This window comes from Bombina bombina, chromosome 7 (assembly GCF_027579735.1).
Source record: "Bombina bombina isolate aBomBom1 chromosome 7, aBomBom1.pri, whole genome shotgun sequence".
Lineage (NCBI taxonomy): Eukaryota > Metazoa > Chordata > Amphibia > Anura > Bombinatoridae > Bombina > Bombina bombina.
This window is the reverse complement of record NC_069505.1, coordinates 284,767,618-284,793,866: the sequence shown is the minus strand read 5'-3', so window position 1 is coordinate 284,793,866 and position 26,249 is coordinate 284,767,618. Positions and strand designations below refer to the sequence as shown.

The window sequence follows — 26,249 nt, the reverse complement described above, 5'->3', positions numbered from 1 at the left end:
TGACTTTTCTGAGCCTGTCAAGTCCTTCTTTTGACCCATTTTGCCAAAGGAAAGGAAGCTGCCTAATAATTATGCACACCTGATATAGGGTGTTGATGTCATTAGACCACACCCCTTCTCATTACAGAGATGCACATCACCTAATATGCTTAATTGGTAGTAGGCTTTCGAGCCTATACAGCTTGGAGTAAGACAACATGCATAAAGAGGATGATGTGGTCAAAATACTCATTTGCCTAATAATTCTGCACTCCCTGTAGAATGAGAGGAATTTGAATTAATTATTATTTTTTTAATTCTTGGGAGATAATAGGGGTCTGAGTCACAAGAAGACAAAAAAAAACCCACATCCCTCCATTGCTTTATATTTTTCATCTTCATACTTACACTACCCCCTGAGAATATAACATAATATCCTGCATTAAACGGTCTTTTATACACACCATTAATGCATAACCATTTTTAAAGTGACTGCCAATAGCTGTAGCTAAAGTAATTAATCATTACTGTTATATATGACAAGTCCCTTCTCTGCCCTATAAATTAATTTCTATTACTATCGTAACCAGGACTCCCACAGTTCCTTGTTGCTCTACACCTCAGGGTGCTATGTGTGTTGAAAATTCTGGGGGGCGGAAAGGAAGATTTACTCTAGTTGCTGTATAAATCATTTATAATCCATCTAATTTGACCGTAATAATGCGCTGAACATGCCAACATCTACTTCTGAAAGCAGCAGGTGAGATTTCTTTTGATACAATTCATTTGGGGGTTGGCACAATAATCTCCTGTTCTGATACCCAAGTGAATGAGAATCCATTAACTTCAGTCAGAACTGTAGACCTGTAACGTTTTACCAGATCTCAGCGGACAGACCTTGTAATACTACAGTAAACTGCATGTGAGAATCACTGTCATATCACAACATCGTGCAAATGACCTAGTTTGTCTGTGCCTCAAGTAATTAAAGTACTACAAGAGTGTCTTAGTGGAATAATTCCTACTGAATTCAGTAAAATACAGCACCATGAAAACATAACATGGTATGAATCCCTACTGCATTGTAGCAACGTACCTCAATGCCTGTCACTATAACAAATGACTTTAAGGGGTTGCAATGGCCTAACCCGTAGCTACCTGATCCCATGGGTGGTGTTAGTATTGCAAATGAATTAGTCTTTAGCATTGCAGAGCAACACCGACATAACAATGCAAGTTCCCCCGAGATCCCTGTGACTGCCCTTAATCTGTGTGCTCTTCTGCCGAGAACTTTAATCAGGCAGGTGCTGGAATGAGAAGACACCTACATTAATCTGTAATTTGTCGAACTAAATACACGTCCCAACAGGAAAATTACAGCTGGAAGGTGACATTTAACAACATCTCATACCTTGAAACACTGAACCTTTTCAAATTATGTTTTTCATCACTCTCTGGTAACTCTCTTTCTGAACGAGAACCCATTCTTTGCCCAACAAAAAAAAAGTTATTTATTGTCTTGTCTGTGTCACCAACTGAAGAGTAGTTCCTCCAGTTACCCAGCTATCTGAGCTGTTAATACTCATTCTCTATGTCAAATTTAATTCTCTGCAAAATGTTTAACACTAGTAGGAACAAAATATTTAAGATGTATGCTTATTATTTATTTTGCCCTTTTTTCTAATGTAACTATAAGCAGAACTTTGTATCTTTTCCCACAGCCCCCATAAAGGCTGCAGTGTATTCTGCAGTCTCCTGAGCCCTAACCCCCCAACATGCTACACAGGGACTCCTCGATTGGTACTGGGGCTCATTTATATCTCTCCTTGTTTGTTCACAATGAATGAAATAAGACAAACCAACTCAAGAGGCTTTCAAAGGATATGTCCCTTGACTATATAACATTTCAAAATGTTCTAAATATTACTGTTTAAATTCTTATAACACATGAATTCTGTATGCAGATATTTCTGGCCTATATATGTGTCAGGGAGATGTGTGGGACTCTCCGGTGTGTAGTTAGAAGTAGGGGCAATGTCATGTCACCTATCATGCCTCCTGAGAATTTCCTACAGACAGAGAACACTGCAGTATGTCTTGGGAGGTGCTATAGCCCAAAACCATTATTTAGCTACATGTTGCATGATAATGTATCAAAAGGGGAAAAAAATTATAATTTATGCCTGCCTTTTTTTTATGGTGGTGAGAGTCCACAAGCTATTACTCCTGGGAATTATACTCCTTGCCACTAGGAGGAGGCAAAGATTCCCAAAACTCCAAGAGCCCTTCAAAAGCCCTCCCACCATACTGGAAACTAGTATGACGTATAGCCAAGCCACTAAAAGAAGAAGGAAGGAAAATAAATAAGAGCAATACATAAAAGTTACTGCCGCCAGAAAAAACTATCAAAATATATAAAATAATAGGTGGGGTCTCATGGACTCTCACCACCATGAAAGAAATGTATTTATCAGGTAAGCATTCATTATATTTTCTTTTATAACAGTGGTGAGCTTATACCCAAGCTGTGGAGTCCACAAGTAATCTGGGCGGGACCAGATTTATTATACTATTCCAATTCAATTGGATGATTAATTTTGTATACAGAAAAAAAAAAAAATATATATATATACAATAATATTTAATGCCCAGAAACAAATGCCTGAAGGACTTTCCTACCAAAAGATTTTTCAGAAGTAACAAAAACATCAAAATGGTAGAATTTGGATAAAGTATAAGGAAGATCAAGAAGCTGCCTTGCAAATTTGATAAACATAGGCCTCATTCTTAAAGGCCCATGAAGTAGCAACTGATCTGGTAGAATAAACAGTAAACCGTTTAGGAGGAGATTAACCTTCCTCCAAGTAAACTTTATGAATCAAAATCTTCAGCCAAGAGGCTAACAAAACAGCAGTAGCCTTCTGACCCTTTCTGGAAAAACAAGCTAGAAGACTGTCTGAAATCCTTAGTAGCCTGCAAATAGAACCTCAAAGCTCTGACCACATCCAAATTATGGAGAATCCTCTCCTTGGAATTCTTTGGATTAGGACAAAAAGAGCGAACAACAATCTCATGATTGTGTCATATTCCTAATACTTGACCGTAACTTTAGGTTAAGCCCCTCCCATTCTTACATCTATGCCTAAACCAGGTGCACCAAACACACATTTTCCTTGCTTGATAGTTGCAAGTGCTCAGTGTACTAAGCTCTGCTACTCCAGTAAGCTTAACTTCAGATCATCAGATATTTTCATTCTCTTTAGTACTCATAGAATACTTATCTGCCTGACTGCTGTTGTTTCACCTCACCTCCGAGGCTATTGTATGTTTCACTCCAGCTTGTTGATTCCTGAGAATCTCATCAGACACACCTTATTCAGTTTTGGATCTCATTGTATCCTCATTTGTTTGCAGCTCTCACTAATTTACAGCCTCACATCCATATTTTGCTTTGAATTCTCAGTAAGTAGTTTATTTATATTACTTTTGTTTCAATCTATGAGAAATATCAATCTTACCTATATTAGATCTGCTGACAGGTATACATTACCAGCTTAATATTACTAATTATTATAGCTGTTATACTGTTAGCTACAAGCTAACTAAAGTTATCAACATTTGTGAGCAACTAACTGATAGCTATTTTTTTAAGTGTTGCAGATTGATGTAATCAAAAGAAACCACCGTAGGCAAAAAATCAAACTTAGTTCTGAAAACATCTTGATGAAAAACAAGATAAGGAAGCTCACAACAAAGAGCAGACAATTCAGAAACTCTTATAGCAGAATAAATAGCCAAAAGAAGCAAGACCTTCCAGGACAAAAGAAGAATATCCAAATTATGCATATGTCCAAAAGGATGAACCTGCAAAGCTCTTAAAATTAAATTAAGATTCCATGAAAGAGAAATCAGTTTAATCACAAGCTTAATCCTGACTAAAGCCTGGACAAAATTTTGAATATCCAGACATTTAGCAATCTTCTTGTTAAAAAAATTAGCTGAGATCTGGCCCTTTAAACAACTAGCGGATAAATCCTTATCTAAACCATCCTGAAGGAATTGAGGAATTCTAAAAGAGTGCCAACTGAAACCATGTTCAACATACAAGGAACTAAAAGCCTTCAAAACATTGTGATACATTTTCCTTATCACAGGTTTATGGGCCTGAACCAAAGTGTCAATGACAGAATCAGAAAAAAACTCTCTGCCTTAAAACTAAGTATTCAGTCTCCAAGACATCAAGTTTAAAGATTTTAGATCCTAATAAAAAAAAATGGGCCTTGAGACAGAAGGTTGCAGCGCAGAGGAAGAGGCCACAGAGTACAATTGGACATCTGCAACAGATCCACAAACCAAGTCTTGCCAAGCTGACTAGAAACGCTGATAAGTCTCCTCTTTGAGAAAAGGCCAGAACTGAAGGGCCATGAAAGTTCAATAATATTTAAGGGCAACTTCGCCTCCCCGAAGTAACCAAACTTCCTGTGCTCTCTGAAACCCCCAGAATGTACTCCAACCTGAAAGACTTGCAGCTGTTGAGATCACGATGCAATTTGGATGGACAAAAGATGCCCCCAGAAAATTTGAACGAAGATTCAAAGAATTTTCTGAGCCTACTGAGTGTAATCGCTGCACTACTGACAAAGCATAGAAAGCTGAAGAGGCCGAACAATGAATAGCATTTGAGGCTGCTATCATCAGAATTAAAACTTCCATACAAAGTGCTACATCAGGAGAAAGGAGTGACTGAAGATTTACACAAGTTGAGAGTAACTTCAGCCTTTTCTGTTCTGTTGATTATTACAACCAGAAAAGTAATTCTGGACTCAGGGGACAGATAACTGCTCTGGAACAAACAACAAATTCTGTTGGTATGAGGTCCTGTTAAATGTATAGATGGAGCCTGTACTAAGACATTGTCCAGGTAACTTACAGATCCTTTATAAAGATTCTGGGAGCAGTAGCCCGCCAAAACGGTAGAGCAACAAACTCAAAAGGCCTGTCTAGCAAAGCAAACATTAGAAATTGATCATAATCCCTGTGAAACATCCTATAGAGGATCTATAGAGGACATGAACTGCCCTCATTGAACAAGAGAAAGAATAGTCTGAATAGTTTCCATATAGAAAGAAGGAACCCTGAAAAACGTGTTTAAAGTTTTCAAATCCAGAACGTGTCTTTAAGTTCCTTCTTTCTTGGGAACAATAAAGAGGTTGGAATAAAATCCTTGATCCTGTTCCGATTCTGGAACTGGAATTATTAGACCTAGATCTAAAATGAACTGAAAAAAGGTTCTTGCCTTCACAGGATTCTTTGGAACATTAGACAGAAGAAACCTCCCTGAATCCTCCCTGATCTGAAACCTAATCTGTATCCTTGGGAAATTATGTTAAGAACCCATAGATCTTGAACAGAATGAAACCAAGCCCCCTGAAAAAGGTGTAATCTGCCCCTACCTGAAGATCTGGAGCAGGGTTGCACCTTCATGCAGATATGGTAGTGGATACAGGCGTTTTAGACTGTTTGGACCTGATTAAATTAGACTTTGGCTTCTAGGAAAACTGGAAGAACCTTGTTTCTGGAATAAAGATGAGGACTGAAATGGTTAGGGGCCATAGACTTAACTTTGGACTTCTTATCCAGAGAGAGAAAGGCTTCTTTCCCCTAGCCACAGTAAAAATGTCACCCAGACCAGACCCAAACAACACCTACCCTTTAAAAAAAAAAGAGATAGAAGTCAAGATTTAGAAACCATGTCAGCAGGCCATGATTTCAGCCCAAGGTCTTCCTAGTAAGAACTTCTAGTAGCATATTTTTAGCATTGATCCTAATATCAACAACAGCATCACAAATGAAAGCATTGCCTGTCTTCAAGAGTTTTAATTGATTAGAAAACTCTTCACCAGCAGACTCTTCAGAGAACTGCTGAGATAAACCCTCACACCAAAGGGTAGAGGCCGCAGCAATGCAAGGAATAATAATTGCTGGTATAAAAAGAAAACCTGCTTGCAAAAAAAGCCTTTCTATAAAAAGACTCTATTTTCCTATCCATAGTGTCTCTAAAAAGAGGTACTATCCTCAAGAGGAATAGTAGTATGTTTAGCCAAACTAGAAATAGCCCTATCCACCTTAGGTATAGTTTCCCAAAGCTCTAAAGTTTTTGAGCAGGATTAAAATGGATACCAGGCTTGGACCCCTTTATAGAAATTATCTCAGAGATAGCATCAGAAACCTGAAACAAAATCAGTTGACTTAACAGAGGGTTTAAACATTAAAACCAGGACAAATCAGAAGAACCAGGACCTGAAACATTTAGCTTAAAGGGACAGTCTACTAAAAAATAAACTTTCAAGATTCAGATAGGGCATTTCATTTTAAACAGCTTCCAATTTACTTTTATCATCAATTTTGTTTTGTTCTCTTGATATTCTTAGTTAAAAGCTAAACCTCGGCAGGTTCATATGCTAATTTCTTAGCCCTTGAAGACCACATCTTATCTTAATGCATTTGACAGTTTTTCACAACTAGAGGGCATTAGTAAGTTCATATGTTTCATATAAATAACATTGTGCTCACTCCTGTGGAGTTACCTAGGAGTCAGCACTGATTGGCTAAAATACAAGTCTGTCAAAGGAACTGAAATCTGCAGAGGCTTAGATACAAGGTAATCACAGAGGTAAAACATATATTAATATAACTGTGTTGGTTATGCAAAACTGGGGAATGGCTAATAAAGGGATTATCTATCTTTTTAAACAATAAAAATGCTGGTGTAGACTGTCCCTTTAACAGACTTAGATTTACTCAAATCAGATAAACTAGTAGAGGGATTATCAGTAACCACCTTTTTACACTTACTTGGAGGGGGCATGGCCGCCAACATCTTATATATAGTAGAGCATACAAAATCTTTAAATCCAGGAGCAAATCTGAAGAACTCCCATGTATAGAACAAACAGAGCGCTGTACGAGCGCTATTTCCGCTGTGCACAAAAACTAAATAAACTCAATAAAGCTTGAGCAAAAAAGTTAGTGCACCACTTGTAATCTAGCCCTAAATTACAAGAGGCTCCGCTAATGAGTTCCATCACTTTTGGAAGAGCAACCATATTTAATATTTCAATACAACACAGTTGTTGTTAAGTAAACTTCCATAGAATTTTTCCCCAAAATTGTTTCAAACTTTCACTCCAAGGATTTAATTCTACCTTGCTATCCGATTCCCCAGAGAAGAAGGAATGAAGTAGGTTATTGTATAGATGTTGTTAGATTATACACAATGTTACAAGAATAAAAAGGAAAACAAATAAACTTTTTTATTGGACAAGGACAATGTATAATAAAATACTTAACAAGACATTCCACTCATTATCCATCCTGTCTGGTGAGTTGTCATGTCTGTTTCCTCTCAGGACAGGGATCTCTCATTGGTATTATCTAGACCAGTTTTTCTCAACCGTGGTCTTCAAGTACCCCCAACAAGCCAGGTTTTTATTATAACTGAACCAGTGCACATGTGAAGTAATCAGCTAATTAGTAACTATGGTTATTACTAACCTGCTCTCACCAATCAGCTGATTATTTCACCTGTGCTCTAGTTCAGATATCCTCAAAATCAGGCCTTTTAGAGAGGCCCGAGGACAGTTGTTAATTGTGGTTTCCCTTGGGGATGCCTAATTTGTAGTAGCTATCCCATTTTCATAGTAACCCACTATGATTTGTTAACAAGTCTGCAGTGTGCAGTCTCTGCTATAGCTTTGTACTTTGATTAAATATTTACCAACACTGTATTCTGCAAGCGATCAGCTGACATTGTGGTTGTTTTAAAGGGATATTAAACAGCTGGGTAAAACTACAGTAGAATGGTCACTACTCGCCATCTTTAACTCGTTACAGAATCATTATACTGGGCGCCGCCATCTTGTAGCGTATTGTATCATGTGACAGAAGCAGAGGACTTTCCCAGATCTGTGATGTTCCTGACTTTTTGACAGCTGTATTTTGCACTTCAGTTTAGCTCATATACAGCTAGATTGCGAGTTTTGAGCGATATAGGGAAATTAACGACCGTCACAAAACCGGCGGTATTTCACCTCCCTATAGCGCTGCTATTACAGGTTTTGTAAAACCCGGCTTGTACGGGCAATATGGTGGCGTTGAGCTCCATACCTCACCCAAATACCGTACAAGCGGTGTTTTGACATGCTCGTGCATGATTTCCCTATAGACATCAATGGAGAGAGTCGGCTAAAAAAAAGGTTGTGTGGGTGGTGGGTTTTACTGTTGGGGGGTTGTTTGTATTTTTTTTTTTTTACAGGTAAAAGAGCTTATTTCTTTGGGGCAATGCTCCGCAAAAGGCCCTTTTAAGGGCTATTGGCAGTTTAGTGTAGGCTAGGGGGTTTTTTTTTGGGGGGGGGGGTCTTTTTTATTTTGATAAGGCTATTAGATTAGGAGTAATTCGTTTTAATTTTGGATAATTTCATTTTTTTATTTTGTGTAATTTAGTGTTTATTTTTTTTTGTAATTTAAATAATTGTATTTGATTAATTAATTAATTTTATTTTATTGTAATGTTAGTTTTAAGTGTTAAGGCAGGTTAGCTTTTATTTTACAGGTAACTTTGGATTTATTTTAACTAGGTAGTTAGTAAATGGTTAATAACTATTTACTAACTAGTCTACCTAGTTAAAAAAAATACAAACTTACCTGTGAAATAAAAATAAAACCTAAGCTAGCTACAATGTAACTATTAGTTATATTGTAGCTAGCTTAGGTTTTATTTCACAGGTAAGTATGTATTTAGCTTTAAATAGGTTATTTAGGTAATAATTGTAAGTTTTATTCAGATATATTTTAATTATATTTAAGTTAGGGGGGTTAGGGTTTACGTTAGGGTTAGTTTTAGGGGTTAATATATTTATGTAGTGATGCAGGAGGGCGGCCGTTTAGGGGTTAATAGGTTTATTATAGCGGCGGTGTGGGCGGACGGCAGATTAGGGGTTAATAATATTTAAATAGTGTTTGCGATGAGGGAGGGCGGCAGTTTTGGGGTTAAGAAGAGTGGCTACGATGTCGGGGAGCGGCGGAATAGGGGTTAATAAAATTTTCAAGTGGCAGCGATGTCCGGAGTGGCAGATTAGGGGTTAATAATTTTATTTTAGTGTTTGCGATGCGGGAGGGCCTCGGTTTAGGGGTTAATAAATAGTTTATGGGTGTTTAGTGTACTTTGTAGCAGTTTAGTTATGAGTTTTATGGTACTGACTTTAGATTGCGGTACGGATCTTGTGGTTATAGAGTGTACCGCTCACTTTTTGGCCTCCGAGGCAAACTTGTAATACTGGCGCTATGAAAGTCCCATTGAAAAAAGGACTTTTTTAAAAGTGCGGTACTGACGTTGCGTGACGGCCAAAAAGGTGTGCGGTACAGCTATACCTACAAGACTTGTAATAGCAGCGTTAGGGAAAAAGCAGTGTTATGAAGCATAACAATGCTTTTACACTCATAACGCAAAACTCGTAATCTAGCTGATAATAAATAGAGGAAGCGTTACATTTTTGTATAGTTTATAAGATACATAACCAATATAAAAACTCCTCAGATATAATGTAGAGAAACTGCTACAAAACTTCATATTGTGGACACTCAACTGAAGTGCATGATATGGCTTGTCAAACAAAAGACAACAATGTCACTGATCTATGAGTGTGCACAAGAATACTTAAGGGACATGTAACCCAAGATTCCGATAGAACACTCAATTGTAAACAACATTATCATTTACTTCTATTATCTAGTTTGCTCAGCACTTTAATGGCTAGATTTGGAGTTTTGACGGTAACGACCCGAAAAACTAACGCCAGCTTTTTTCTGGCCGCACCATAAAAATAACTCTGGTATTGAGAGTCCACATAAAGGCTGCGTTAGGCTCCAAAAAAGGAGCGTAGAGCATTTTTAACGCAGCTTCAACTCTCGATACCAGAGTTACTTACGGACGCGGCCAGCCTCAAAAACGTGCTCGTGCACGATTCCCCCATAGGAAACAATGGGGCTGTTTGAGCTGAAAAAAAACCAAACACCTGCAAAAAAGCCGTGTTCAGCTCCTAACGCAGCCCCATTGTTTGCTATGCGGTAACCCTTCCTACGTCTGCACCTAACACTCTAACATGTACCCCGAGTCTAAACACCCCTAACCTTACACTTATTAACCCCTAATCTGCCGCCCCCGCTATCGCTGACCCCTGCATATTATTATTAACCCCTAATCTGCCGCTCCGTAAACCGCCGCTACATACATTATCCTTATGTACCCCTAATCTGCTGCCCTAACATCGCCGACCCCTATATTATATTTATTAACCCCTAATCTGCCCCCCACAACGTCGCCTCCACCTGCCTACACTTATTAACCCCTAATCTGCCGACCGGACCTGAGCGCTACTATAATAAAGTTATTAACCCCTAATCCGCCTCACTAACCCTATCATAAATAGTATTAACCCCTAATCTGCCCTCCCTAACATCGCCGACACCTAATTTCAAACATTAACCCCTAATCTGCCGACTGGAGCTCACCGCTATTCTAATAAATGTATTAACCCCTAAAGCTAAGTCTAACCCTAACACTAACACCCCCCTAAGTTAAATATAATTTAAATCTAACGAAATTAATTAACTCTTATTAAATAAATTATTCCTATTTAAAGCTAAATACTTACCTGTAAAATAAATCATAATATAGCTACAATATAAATTATAATTATATTATAGCTATTTTAGGATTTATATTTATTTTACAGGTAACTTTGTATTTATTTTAACCAGGTACAATAGCTATTAAATAGTTAAGAACTATTTAATAGCTAAAATAATTACAAACTTACCTGTAAAAGAAATCCTAACCTAAGTTATAATTAAACCTAACACTAGACTATCAATAAATTAATTAAATAAACTACCTACAATTACCTACAATTAACCTAACACTACACTATCAATAAATTAATTAAATACAATTGCTACAAATAAATACAATTAAATAAACTAGCTAAAGTACAAAAAATAAAAAAGAACTAAGTTACAAAAAATAAAAAAATATTTACAAACATAAGAAAAATATTACAACAATTTTAAACTAATTACACCTACTCTAAGCCCCCTAATAAAATAACAAAGCCCCCCAAAATAAAAAAATGCCCTACCCTATTCTAAATTACTAAAGTTCAAAGCTCTTTTACCTTACCAGCCCTGAACAGGGCCCTTTGCGGGGCATGCCCCAAGAAATACAGCTCTTTTGCCTGTAAAAAAAAACATACAATACCCAAGCCCCCCAACATTACAACCCACCACCCACATACCCCTAATCTAACCCAAACCCCCCTTAAATAAACCTAACACTAAGCCCCTGAAGATCATCCTACCTTGTCTTCACCTCACCGGGTATCACACCGATCCGTCCAGAAGAGCTCCTCCGATGTCCTGATCCAAGCCCAAGCGGGGGGCTGAAGAGGTCCATGATCCGGCCGAAGTCTTCATCCAAGCGGGGCAGAAGAGGTCTTCCATCCGATTGAAGTCTTCATCCAAGCGGCATCCATCCGGAGCGAAGCGGCAGCATCCTGAAGACCTCCACCGCGGAACATCCATCCTGGCCGACGACTGAACGACGAACGACGGTTCCTTTAAATGACGTCATCCAAGATGGCGTCCCTCGAATTCCGATTGGCTGATAGGATTCTATGAGCCAATCGGAATTAAGGTAGGAATATTCTGATTGGCTGATGGAATCAGCCAATCAGAATCAAGTTCAATCCGATTGGCTGATCCAATCAGCCAATCAGATTGAGCTTGCATTCTATTGGCTGATCGGAACAGCCAATAGAATGCGAGCTCAATCTGATTGGCTGATCGGATCAGCCAATCGGATTGAACTTGATTCTGATTGGCTGATTCCATCAGCCAATCAGAATATTCCTACCTTAATTCCGATTGGCTGATAGAATCCTATCAGCCAATCGGAATTCGAGGGACGCCATCTTGGATGACGTCATTTAAAGGAACCGTCATTCGTCGTTCAGTCGTCGGCCAGGATGGATGTTCCGCGGTGGAGGTCTTCAGGATGCTGCCGCTTCGCTCCGGATGGATGCCGCTTGGATGAAGACTTCAATCGGATGGAAGACCTCTTCTGCCCCGCTTGGATGAAGACTTCAGCCGGATCATGGACCTCTTCAGCCCCCCGCTTGGGCTTGGATCAGGACATCGGAGGAGCTCTTCTGGACGGATAGGTGTGATACCCGGTGAGGTGAAGACAAGGTAGGATGATCTTCAGGGGCTTAGTGTTAGGTTTATTTAAGGGGGGTTTGGGTTAGATTAGGGGTATGTGGGTGGTGGGTTGTAATGTTGGGGGGCTTGGGTATTGTATGTTTTTTTTTACAGGCAAAAGAGCTGTATTTCTTGGGGCATGCCCCGCAAAGGGCCCTGTTCAGGGCTGGTAAGGTAAAAGAGCTTTGAACTTTAGTAATTTAGAATAGGGTAGGGCATTTTTTTATTTTGGGGGGCTTTGTTATTTTATTAGGGGGCTTAGAGTAGGTGTAATTAGTTTAAAATTGTTGTAATATTTTTCTTATGTTTGTAAATATTTTTTTATTTTTTGTAACTTAGTTCTTTTTTATTTTTTGTACTTTAGCTAGTTTATTTAATTGTATTTATTTGTAGTAATTGTATTTAATTAATTTATTGATAGTGTAGTGTTAGGTTAATTGTAGATAATTGTAGGTAGTTTATTTAATTAATTTATTGATAGTCTAGTGTTAGGTTTAATTGTAACTTAGGTTAGGATTTCTTTTACAGGTAAATTTGTAATTATTTTAACTATTTTAGCTATTAAATAGTTCTTAACTATTTAATAGCTATTGTACCTGGTTAAAATAAATACAAAGTTACCTGTAAAATAAATATAAATCCTAAAATAGCTATAATATAATTATAATTTATATTGTAGCTATATTAGGATTTATTTTACAGGTAAGTATTTAGCTTTAAATAATAATAATTTATTTAATAAGAGTTAATTAATTTCGTTAGATTTAAATTATATTTAACTTAGGGGGGTGTTAGTGTTAGGGTTAGACTTAGCTTTAGGGGTTAATGCATTTATTAGAATAGCGGTGAGCTCCGGTCGGCAGATTAGGGGTTAATAATTGAAGTTAGGTGTCGGCTATGTTAGGGAGGGCAGATTAGGGGTTAATACTATTTATTATAGGGTTAGTGAGGCGGATTAGGGGTTAATAACTTTATTATAGTAGCGCTCAGGTCCGGTCGGCAGATTAGGGGTTAATAAGTGTAGGCAGGTGGAGGCGACATTGAGGGGGGCAGATTAGGGGTTAATAAATATAATATAGGGGTCGGCGGTGTTAGGGGCAGCAGATTAGGGGTACATAAGGATAACGTAGGTGGCGGCGCTTTGCGGTCGGCAGATTAGGGGTTAATAAGTGTAGGTAGGTGGAGGCGACGTTGTGGGGGGCAGGTTAGGGGTTAATAAATATAATACAGGGGTCGGCGGTGTTAGGGGCAGCAGATTAGGGGTACATAAGTATAACGTAGGTGGCGGTCGGCAGATTAGGGGTTAAAAAAATTGAGTGTCGGCGATGTGGGGGGACCTCGCTTTAGGAGTACATATGTAGTTTATGGGTGCTAGTGTACTTTAGAGTACAGTAGTTAAGAGCTTTATAAACCGGCGTTAGCCCAGAAAGCTCTTAACTACTGACTTTTTTCCTGTGGCTGGAGTTTTGTCGTTAGATGTCTAACGCTCACTTCAGCCAAGACTCTAAATACCGGAGTTAGAAAGATCCCATTGAAAAGATAGGATACGCAATTGACGTAAGGGGATCTGCGGTATGGAAAAGTCGCGGATGAAAAGTGAGCGTTAGACCCTATTTTGAGTGACTCCAAATACCGGCGGTAGCCTAAAACCAGCGTTAGGAGCCTCTAACGCTGGTTTTCTCGGCTAACGCCAAACTCCAAATCTAGGTCTTAGTTTCTTTTGTTAAAAAGCATAAATAGGAAGGCTCAAAGGTGGGAGCTAGATGATGATTGGTGGCTGAAAATATATGCCTCTTGTCATTGGCTTACATATGTGCTCAGCTAGCTCCCTGTAATGTATTTCTTCTCCCTTAGCAAAGGATACCAAGAGAATGAAGCAAAATGTATAATAGAAGTAAATTGGAAAGTTGATACAAAATGCATGCTCTATCTGAATCATAAAAGAAATATGTTGGCTTCATGTCCCTTTAAAGGGACATGAAACCCATATTTTCTTCATTCTCTTGGTATCTTTTGTTTAAAAGTGTGTCATGTATTGCGCTAGACGCCTACCTAGGTACCTCTGCAACAAAGAATACCACGAGAACGAACCAAATTTGATAATAGAAGTAAATTGAAAACTTTTTTAAAAAAATTGTATGTTCTGTCTGAATCACAAAAGAAAATGTTGTGGGGGTTTTGATATTTCTATTAACTATAACATTTAGACAGCTTGGAGACGATTTATCAAGCTGTCAACCAGCTTATTCTGCACGAGCCTTCGGGCTTGCCGAAATCAGGAATTAAGAAGCAGCGGTCATAAGACCGCTGCTCCTTAACTCGTCACCATCTCTGAGGCGGCGGACAGCAATCAGCTTGATCGGATACGATTGGGTTGATTGACACCCCCTGCTAGCGGCCGCGAATGTGCAGGGGGTGGCATAGCACAAGCATTTCACGAGAAATGCTTGTGCAATGATAAATGCCAACAGTGTCTGCTGTCGGCATTTAGCGATGTGCGCCGGACATGATCGCTACAGCGGATCATGTCCGCTCTCACTACGATAAATTGGCCCGTTTGTGTTAACTTACTTGAAAAATCTAACATATTCTTCAGACTTATTTGAATGAATATTTATTTCCAATTAGATGTGAAAAATATAACACTTTATATTCCAAAAAAGAGACAAACACACAAGCAAAATGATCAGTATGTTTTTTTTTTTAAAACAAAATAAATCAGTCATCTTGTTTTATGTTTGTAGTTCCTTAGTGTGGATGGTAATTTGGAAGATTATGTCATCTTTGGGGACACTAAATGATATTTACAGACTACTGAATGCACTTTATACAGTAGGAAATTGAGACTAAAATGTGCAATTCTCCACATTAGAATCCGCTATTGAATATCAGTTCCGAGGGTCTTGCACTGAGCATACCAGACATCCTGAAAAGCCGTTCAGCCATTTACTGAAATGTGTAATCGTGTCTATCCATCATAAGCTGCCCCAAGGATGAGTTTCAATAATAGAGTCTGTAGCCAAAAGACAAGGCTTTTAATACAGAGCATCAATATCCACCGAGCAGCACAGGCATTTATAACAGGAGCTGAGACTTGCATTTTATTAGCCTTCGGCTTGTTCTCATCTTAAGAAAGGGTATTATACACAATCTCTGCAGGTGCCAGGAGGGGCACATTGGGTTCAGTGTGTGAAAAGGTTAATTTTGTGTAGCGATCAGGGAATTATCTCAAGCAAGTTTTATTAGTACTGGATCTTTTGAAATTCTAGAAATATTTCACTATCTCCACTGTAAAGGTGTCTTCCACAGGGGATGGACTCTCGGCAAATAGGACCTAGCCCAAGGAGTAGGGGGCCCAGCAGTGGCATCTCCATCGTTCCTGGTGTGCTGCCTAAGCTCACAGTCACAGCCGGTTAAGTGAGCTAGCACATTGCTTGTTGCTGGTAAAATGACAGTGCACAAATGGACTTAGATTGAGAGACTTTCAAATTTGCAGAATCTTCCCCTTGTGATCAGCAGCTGATCTCGGTGTATTTTCAAAGCTTGGGGTCACAAGCTTCAATGTGCCAAAGTCTTACTCAAATTTACAGAGCACCTATAGCTCAGACACACACTCTTCCTATATACTGTATGTGTGTATATAGATATATACTGTGTGTGTGATTGTTTGTGTGTATCTATATATATATATATATATATATATACTGTGTCATTGTGTGTGTATATATATATATATATATATATATATATTGTGTGTAAATAATAATTTCAATATATATATATATATATATATATATATATATATACTGTTTGTGTGTGTGTGTATATATATATATACTGTGTGATTGTTTGTGTGTATATATATTTATATACTGTGTGTTTATGTGTGTATATATATATATATATATATATACTGTGTGTAAATAATAATTTAAATATATATATATATATATATATATATATACTGTGTGTGTGTGTATATATATATATATACTGTGTGTATATCTTTTTTTTTTATATATATATATATAAATACTGTGTGTGTATATATATGTGTGTGTGTGTGTGTGTGTGTGTGTGTATAGCAGCTTCATTAGCAGCTATGAAAAATGGCTGTCATAAGCTCTAATAGGGAAACAAGGTGCTCATTTGAATTTATACCTTTTGAACATAGAAACGCTGATCTCCTATGCTATTAATTCTACAGCTGCTTAAATAGAGATTAATTGAGACCTGGAGAGCAGTTGCTTGCTGGGGTGGGGGCTGTAATTTGCACGTACAAGCAGAGCTAACGGTTATTAGAGACGTAGTAGATGATCCACTAGAACATAAGAGGCAGCAGCACAGCTAGTAAAGGGGACCACGGGCAGGTTACTCAACTCTCCCCATGTATAGTAGGTGACTCTCTCATTCTCCATGAAAACAGCAGAAGAAGTGATGGAGATTATATATACTGTATTTATAGACAGTGAACACAACATAATCTATAAATAATCTGTACTCTATAAAGGTCATAAACACACAACCAGAAGTATGTGCTCCAGGTGATGTATATGATGATTGTGTTACGTTTATACATTTAGGGCCAGATGACAAGTGGAGCTCTATTTAGCGCTTTTGCTAGAGCGCTAATAGAGCTATAATTGAAGTTTTTGTGCGTCAGGTTGCTCTGGTATTATGAGTTGAAAGTAAAAAGTTATCGATCTTGCACTAACCCGACGCGTGGAAAAAAAAGGAATTAGAATATCGCGCGCGCAGTAATCTAATTCCCTCATAGAAGTCAATGGAGAAAAAAAGTGGAAAAAAAACCCTAGCACCCTACTCGTGCTCTAATCCGATCGCATATTCTCATGTGCGCTAACCCGACATAAACATTTCAGTGTTGTTCTATTTTCCTTCCCCTGCACCATGTAACAGCCACCAGCCAATCAAAATGCATATACATATATACTGTAAATTCTTGCACACACTCAGTAGGAGCTAATGTCTCAGAAAGTGTGCATATAAAAAGATTGTGCACATTTTGATAATGGAAGTGATTTGGAAATTTGTTTACAATTCAAAGCTCTATTTGAATCATGAAAGTTTAATTTTGACTTTAGTGTTCCTATATTAATCTCCCCATCACTGACAGGTATGGTTCTCCCCTAGCCAGGTCCTAGATTTTAGTTGTGGTTTCTTTATTACTGATATTTTCCATGTGCATTTAATTCCCTAGTAATGACCCCTTCACATGATCAGATTTATATCTTTCAGGTTTGATTTACTTTTCCATGTTGTCATTTATTGTCTGAAGCTTTTATCTCCCCCAGATATAGCCCCATTGTCAGGTACAGTTTCATTAGTGTGGTTTTCACTTCTAGGTCTGATCCATAAGTTTGTTGTCTCCTAGTGCAAGATGTCTTCCTCCTACTTTTTATGTTGCTGTGGAGAAGGTATGGCTCACATGTCTCATCTCTGACCATCTCTCAAAGCTGTGGTCTTTAAAAAAATATGTTGTCCCTTTCCCAGGCATTGGTTCCTCTCACAATAATGTTTTACCTCTAAGGTTTGGTCCTAGGGTTACATTTATAATGCAACGGATGCTGCTTATTCCCCGTGAGCCTTCTGGCTCGCCGGAAACAGGCGTTAAGAAGCAGCGGTCTTAAGACGCTGCTCCTTAACTCGTCCTCTGAGGTGGCTGACTGCAATCATCAGGATGATTGATACCCCCTGTAAGTGGCCGTTTGGCCGCGAATGCGCAGGGGCGCCATTGCACAAGCATTTCACCAGAAATGCTTGTGCAATGATAAATGCCGACAGCATATGCTGTCGGCATTTAGCGATGCAGGTCGGACATGATTCGCTATAGCGAATCGTGTCCTCCCGGGGTATATTAAATCTAACCCCAAATATGTGATCTTCATCACTGAGCTGAACGTCAAATCTCCCAAGTGTATCCTGTTCCATGTGTGCGTCTTTAATCTGCAGTCAGGTGCTACGGACACATCTGGCATTTTGCAGTCCATAATCATCAACACAAATCGTAAACATCAGCTGCAGCAGAATGATCCTTGATACAGATTCAGAGAGATGATTCACTCTCTGCATCAAAGCAGGAAACATTCCTACGTGAAAGTAGCTTGTCTTTATTCATTTGGCATGTTACTTTTTCTCTGTACAGGGTAGAAGATGCTGAATGCAAACCAGTCCCTGCTAATGAGGAAGCCTAGTGACCGAGTGCAAAACACTTCTGCTCCCCTTGTGAATTATCCACTCAACTGAGAACTCCCACTCACAATTAGGTGTTAAAATTGTACAGGACTATGGCACTAATCCCTTGGCTGCCATGAACATTACATTGCTTAGCCACCGGATCCTCTCTTCCAACAAAATAGTAGTTACAGAAATGCACATTCACGTATTGCTCCATAGAAGTCAGTGGAGAAAAAAAAGTGGAAAACACCCCATGCTCTCATGCAAACCTGATCGCATATTCTCATGTGTGTTAACCCAAAATGAAAATATTCAGAATATGTTCTTTTTATTCATAAATAAATATTTTACATACAGTATATCTGAGGTATATTTATCTATAACTATATATATATATATATATAGGTATAGATCTATACAGATATTTATTGCAATATTTATTTATAAATACTTAGGACATATTCTGCTATGTGCAGAACATTGGAATGTAAACTAGTTACAGTAAATACACAGTTAAAACATTTATTAAATATGAATATTGCATAAAAATATTTTTCTTGTTATTACTACTTAACTGCAAAGGGCTCCAATGCATATATATATATATATATATATATATATATATATATATATATATATGCCTATATATGTGTACATATGTATTTATGTGTTTATATTTGTATATATGCCTTTAAATACATAAATACTCATATACATACATGTGTATATATATATATATATATATATATATACACATACATATACATCTTTAGACATGTATATGTATGTATCTCTATGTTAAAGCTATTTGCCTGTCTTTTTTATCCATAACACCTAAGATCTCATATTTTTGAGCCTTTATAACTGTTGTGTGCAATATTTGTTATTAACCCCTTAACGACCGAGGACGTGCAGGGTACGTCCTCTAAAAAAAAAACTTAACGACGAAGGACGTACCCTGCACGTCCTCGGTCTGGAAAGCAGCTAGAAGCAACTTTCTAATTTACTCCCATTATCAATTTTTATTCGTTCTCTTGGTATCTTTATTTGCAAAAGCAGGAATGTAATCTTAGAAGCCGGATCTAAATCTAAAATGGGCTGGCTTTAAGCTTACATTCCTGCTTTTTCAAATAACAATACAAAGAGAATGAAGAAGAATTGATTATCGGAGTAAATTAGAAAGTAGCTTAAAATTGCTGCTCTATCTGACTCATGAAAGATAAAAATCTGGGTTTCATATCTCTTAAATCATTTTTGTCAGATAGTGTTATTATGAGTGTAACTATACTTTGTAATGTATTTTTGACGTGTTTTGTGCAACTTTTTAGTTTCGCAAAACAGTTAACCAGAGCTATGAAGTTGTGGGAATCATTCAAGCGATTGTGCTCAAGAAATTGCATTTACGTAATACGAGCGATAAGCCTGACAAGCACAAACACACATGATAAACCTCTTATCTCTTGCGCACAAACATTTGCGCTCCACTCGTAATCTGACCCCTATTTCTTGATGAGGTGGTCCTCCCTATATTTGCTTTATATGCAAATTGAACGCTGTTCACTTAAAGGGAAAGTCTAGGCCAAAATAAACTTTCATGATTCAGATAGAGCATGTAATTTTAAACAATTTTCCAATTTACTTTTATCACCAATTTTGCTTGTTCTCTTGGTATTCTTAGTTGAAAGCTTAACCTAGGAGGTTCATATGTTAATCTCTTAGACCTTGAAGGCCACCTCTTTTCAGAATGCATTTTAACAGTTTTTCACCACTAGAGGGTGTTAGTTCATGTATTTCATATAGATAACACTGTGCTCGTGCACGTGAAGTTATCTGGGAGCAGGCACTGATTGGCTAAACTGCAAGTCTGTCAAAAGAACTGAAATAAAGGGGCAGTTTGCAGAGGTTTAGATACAAGATAATCACAGAGGTTAAAAGTGTATTTATATAACTGTGTTGGTTATGCAAAACTGGGGAATGGGAAAAAAAGGGATTATCTATCTTTTAAAACAATAAAAATTCTGGTGTAGACTGTCCCTTTAATTTTCTGTGCAAATTATTTATATTCTTTATCATACATCTGTTAACAATTTATTTTTTATGTAATAGAGAGGATGCTAAATATAGTGCCATTACCATCATAATAGAGAAAGTGTATCACAGATTTGTCATAGTTATTTTTTCCTACAGTATATCCTAGCTGAGATCAATTTCTAGGTTAAACGTTCAGACTACGGTTTTATGTTTATATTGGTTCAGTTTGACAAATCAAGATCCATATACCTACAGCTATTCTTTTACATCACACTATGGGACTTACGTATGAGCATCAATTCAATTACTGTTATTGAGTTATGACCTTATTTATAATCAAACCTAGTCTCATATCAGTGTGTGCACAGCTACCATTCACTAGTTATGCTGTAGTTATGCTGTATTATACCCGTGTCACTGTCTTTCTCATATCTCATCCTGGATGTCCTCTCACTACCTTAAGCTAAATCTCTCCAAAACTGAGCTCCTTATTTTCCCCCTTCTTCCAAAATCTCCACCCCCCATTTATCTATAATTGTTGATAACTCCATCATTACCCCTACCCCACATGCCCGCTGTCTTGGGGTCACACTTGACTCAGATCTTTCTTTCACTCCTCACATTCAGTCCTTGGCTAAATCCTGCCGCTTCCACCTCAAAAACATCTCTTAAATGACATAAGACACAACTAAGATTTTAATCCACACTCTCATCCTTTCCCGCCTTGATTACTGCAACTCTTTCCTCTCTTGTCTCCCCAGCTGCCGCCTAGCTACTTTACAATCCATAATGAATGCCTCTGCCAGACTCATCTTCCTTACACGTCGCTCTTCATCTGCTGCACCTCTCTGCCAATCCCTTCACTGGCTTCCTTTTGCCTTTAGGATTAAACACAAAATTCTCACTCTGACATACAAAGCCCTCAACTGCACTGCTCCCCCCTATATGTCAGACCTTGTCTCCAGATACTCTCCCTCCGGTCCCCTTCGCTATGCTCACAACCTCCTACTCTCCTCCTCTCTTGTTACCTCCTCACACTCCCGTTTACAGGACTTCTCCAGACTGGCTCCCATGTTGTGGAACTCTCTGCCTCACTCTCCCCTAGTTTTAAAAGCTTCAAGCACACCCTAAAGACTCTACTGTTCAGGGATACATACAACCTACACTAACCTTTCCTAACCCCAGTTCCTCCCCTTCTTTGTTATCCCTGTGAATCCCCATAGAATGTAAACCCATGAGCCCAGCTGTTTGCAGATCACCTTCATAAGAGCTGACTACAACAGTGCAACTCTTGGCAGGGGCCACAACCCACTTGTTTCCTATAAATGTTACCTTGTATACCACCTTTGTTTATAGCACTGTGTTGGCGCTCTACTACTACTACTAATAATATTATACCATGGTCCAAGAGTGGCCTTTTGAGATTTGCGGGACCATGAATGAATATAGGTCCAAGAATGGTCTTCTGATCAGTGGGGGAACTTTACAACATAAAATGAAGTTATTATTTATGGTTGGTAATATATTAAAATATAATAAAATTAAAATGTGTGTGTGTTTATATATATATTTATTTTTTAACATTCAGTAGCAGACAAGAAGTTAAAGCAACATGTAAACTTGAGTTTTTATTAAAAGAAACAGTTAGAAAATTAATGCATTTGTAGAGATGAAAAAAATAATATTAAGATAAGCGCTTCTTGCAACCGACTCTAAATAATCTGCATGTGGTGACAATATGTCTTGTCTTATAAAACTACTAAATTTGCTGTATTTCTCTATATTTTATACTTACAGTGATTCTTAATGCAGGGATAGAATCTGTTATGCACATAATTTATCTTTTTAGGATATGTCAGAATACTCAATGCGGTTAAACACACAGGTAAAGTCCAACCCAAAAGCTGTAAGGAGGAAACTGCAGATGATTAATTCACTGGCTGAATGCTGTAATCATTGTAGCTTCTGAGTGGGATGTTGTGTTTGACCCCATAATGTGGTTAAATATGCCCTAAGCTAGGATCAGGGATGCCACTCAGATAAAGACTAACTGGATCATCACTTGCAGTTCTCATATACATACATACATATTTAGCTAGGATCAGGGATGAAATTCTGACATAAACAAATGTATTATCGTTTGCAGCTCGCTCACTGTTTCTTCTGTGTTTGTATTTTAGGGAGGCGCACTGAAGATCTTCCTTATTTCCAGGACTATGCAGACAACTTCAGGATGGTGTCAGCCAAGGAGACAGATATGTATGACGCTATCTTGGAAACAAACGATGGGTCCAGTTCTGATGCCAGCTGGTACTTTCCATACCCACTGGGCTTCCAGGTGTCTCTCACCAGCTTCCTCATGCTGGAGATTGTGCTGGGCTTTAGCAGCAACTTGACAGTCCTTGTACTCTACTGCATGCAGTCTAATTTGGTAGATTCTGTTAGCAACATGGTAACCATGAACCTTCATGTGCTGGACATCATCATCTGCGTCATATGTGTACCACTGACTATTGTCATCATCCTTATACCCCTGGAGCAAAATATAGCTCTGGTTTGCTGCTTTCATGAGGCATGTGTGACATTCAGCAGCATTGCCACAGCCATCAACGTCCTGGTGATCAGTCTGGATAGATATGATATCTCTGTGAGACCTGCAAACCGTGTTCTTACACCCAATAGGATGGTGCTTCTTCTAACTTGTGTCTGGTTCGTTTCGCTAATGGTTTTCTTTATACCCTTCTTCGAGGTGGAGTTTTTTGGTGACCCAGATCACATGGCTACTTGGCAGAATCGGACTTTGCTTTGTGTGAGTGTCAATGAATACCACACTGAAGTAGGTATGTACTACCACCTAGTAATCCAGATTCCTATCTTCTTTGTAGCCGTGGCTGTTATGCTTGTAACCTACTCAAAAATACTCCAAGCTCTCAACATTAGGATTGGAAATCATTTCAAACGAAGCCAACGCCGGAAAACAAAAAAAAGAAAGAAGAGAAAATCCTCAGACCAAAGCACCATAGGGGAAACCAAGAAACTGGCGCCCCCTCCGGTTGTTCAGAACCCACCTATGAGGGTACAAGCATCTGTATCTGTCATCATAGCTCTGAGACGAGCTGTGAAGCGACACAGAGATCGTAGGGAAAGACAAAAGCGTGTCTTTCGGATGTCTCTCATTATTATCACCACATTCCTATTATGTTGGGCTCCCATTTCCATTGTAAACCTTCTCATTCTCTGCCTGGGGCCCAGTGACCTCCTGGTAAAGCTACGCATTTGTTTCATCACCATGGCCTATGGTACAACTATTTTTCACCCTCTGGTCTATGCCTTCACCAGGCAGAAGTTTCGTAATGTACTGAAAAATAAGATGAAAAAAAGGGTGGTCTCTGTGTTGCAAGTTGATCCAGCTCCTGGAGGGACAGTTATACATAACTCTTGGATTGAGCCCAAGAAGGCCAGAAAGAACAAGATGGAGTGCAGTGACGGGACAGACCGATGCCTCACAGATGCAGTGAAAGACTGATCCTTTACAATATAAGGGTTGACTAATTATTGCCACATTACATGGCAGAGGTATAACAATGGCTGCTAGGGCACAATTAATATTTTTTTGGAATTCTTAATCTTTATACATAAACCACTTAAAATAAGTACTGTGTATGGTTCTATGTTATCATGCACAACTTGCAGTGCACTGGTATCTTACCTCCGGGGCATAGCTTGCCACTCTTCCTTTAAGCCCTTCCAAAGCTGGATAAACTAAGCCCTGTATTGTGCCCTGAACTGAAACTCCAACACGATTATTAGCTATGTTAATATCAGTATCCAAGGATTCCCAGGGCACCAAGCTACAAGCCTTTTAGCAGATAGACAAATGTATTGTAACTTAAAAAGTAGTTTAGAAAAAGCTTTCTGTAAATTCACAATGACTGAAACTCAAATTGAGGATACTTTGGAAGGCAGAAAAAATGGACAGTCTAACAAATCCTGTATTTTTATACCATTACCTGAGATCAATTTGAATTCCTTACTGTAACTACATACTGTACAGATAGCACTGTAAAAAATAATATACTAAATAGGTTTTTTTAGAGGAAAACAATAGGTTGTTGTCACTAGATATTCAGCCTTGCATCAAATGACTTTTAAATCTCTGTAGGGACACTTTAGTAATAGCATAATAGTTTTGCATATATTTTATTTCCAAATATAAATTGTAATGTATTCTTCCACTTTTTAAGAAATTATACAAACATACATTTATATATATATATATATATATATATAAAAACTTCCATTTTCTTGAGAAGCTGGAAAAAGATTAACGTCAGCTGCCTCCAACCCTGTGTGGATGCACAGGGGCTTTTATGTATGAACGATGATTCGCTAATGTAATATTATGTGTGAGTGAGCAGAATTTCCTATATCCAATCATCCAATGCAGTAATGTTACTTTTACTGAAGCACAAGTGGACAACTCAACTAAAGGCAATAGTGTCACAGTGACATGATCAGCGCAAAATCAATGCAAAGTATCTAGACAGACTGAGGACTGAAGTCAGACTTAGCTTGCTTTCTGTCACATGACAGTCAAGTCTAGCTTTTAGCAAGTGGGACCTGCATTAGTGTAAATGGATTAATGGTTTGCTTAGCCCTAAAGCTATCAAAGAGAGTTGCAGTAAAGGGTGAAGTGATGTGCTGCAGCTCTCTCTGTCAGTCAGGTGGGTGAGTTATAACTGTATTTGCCATAGAGAGAAAAATGCACATTTGCAGATATGTTCTTGTTTGTTGTGTTTATTTTCAGTGCTGGAGCTGGAAAAGATAATGATATAAAGAGAAAAAAATCTTCAACAAATTATTGAGTCTTTGTTTTTGTTTGTGATTGAGCTCAATATCTTCAAACAATCTGATTAACAGAAATAGTAGCAAGGCATAAATACATATTTATATACTCAACAAATATTATATATATACAGAGAGAGAGAGGAGAGAAAGAGAGAGGAGAGAAAGAGGGAAAGAGAGAGGAAATAGAGAAAGGAGAGAAAGGGAGAGAAAGAGGGAAAGAGAGAGAGAGAAAGGAGAGAAAGAGGGAAAGAGAGAGAGAGGAAAGAGAGAGAGAAAGGAGAGAGGAGAGAAAGGGAGAGAAAGAGGGAAAGAGAGAGAGGAAAGAGAGAGAGAAAGGAGAGAGAGAGAGAGAGAGAGAGAGAGAGAGAGAGAGAAAAGGAGAAAGGAGAGAGAACGAGAGAGAGAAAGGAGAGAGAGAAAGAAAAGGAGAGAGAAGAGAGAGAGAGAGAGAGAGAGAGAGAGCAAGAAAGAGAAAGAAGGAGAGAGAGCAAGAGAAAGAGGACTGAAACAGAGAAAGTAAGAGAGAGAAAGAGAGAGGAGAGAGAGAAAGAGAGAGGGAGAGAGAGAGAAAGAAAGAAAGAAAGAAAGAAAGAAAGAAGAGAGAAAGAAAGAGAGAGAGAGAGAGTGAGTGAAAGAGAGTAAGAAAGAGATAGAGAGAAGAAATATGCTAATACATGGGTTTATTAAAGGGGCACTGTACTATGACATTTGTTTCCTTTTAATGTGTTCCAAATGACTGGTTATACTTACTTCAGAGTATTAAATGTATGGAAAGTTGTTCCTTCATGTTTATTTCTGTATTTTAAATAGCATTGTTTTCTCATTAAAACCATCACATAGGACACATCCATAACAATGGGCTGAGCCTGCAAGTAAAGCTCACT

The 26,249-nt window shown here is 38.2% G+C and overlaps 1 protein-coding gene across 1 annotated transcript in view; it reads left to right on the top strand.

Moving 5' to 3' along the window:
• The window catches only part of LOC128666307 (G-protein coupled receptor 22), a 93,652-nt gene extending 68,277 nt beyond the window's left edge, over window positions 1-25,375 (top strand). The window contains exon 3 of the mRNA XM_053720810.1: window positions 22,698-25,375. Within this exon, the coding sequence (XP_053576785.1) occupies window positions 22,751-24,043 (1,293 nt within the window). The 5' untranslated portion in view covers window positions 22,698-22,750 and the 3' untranslated portion in view covers window positions 24,044-25,375. The remainder of the gene's footprint in view (window positions 1-22,697) is intronic.
• Window positions 25,376-26,249: the final 874 nt, after the last annotated feature.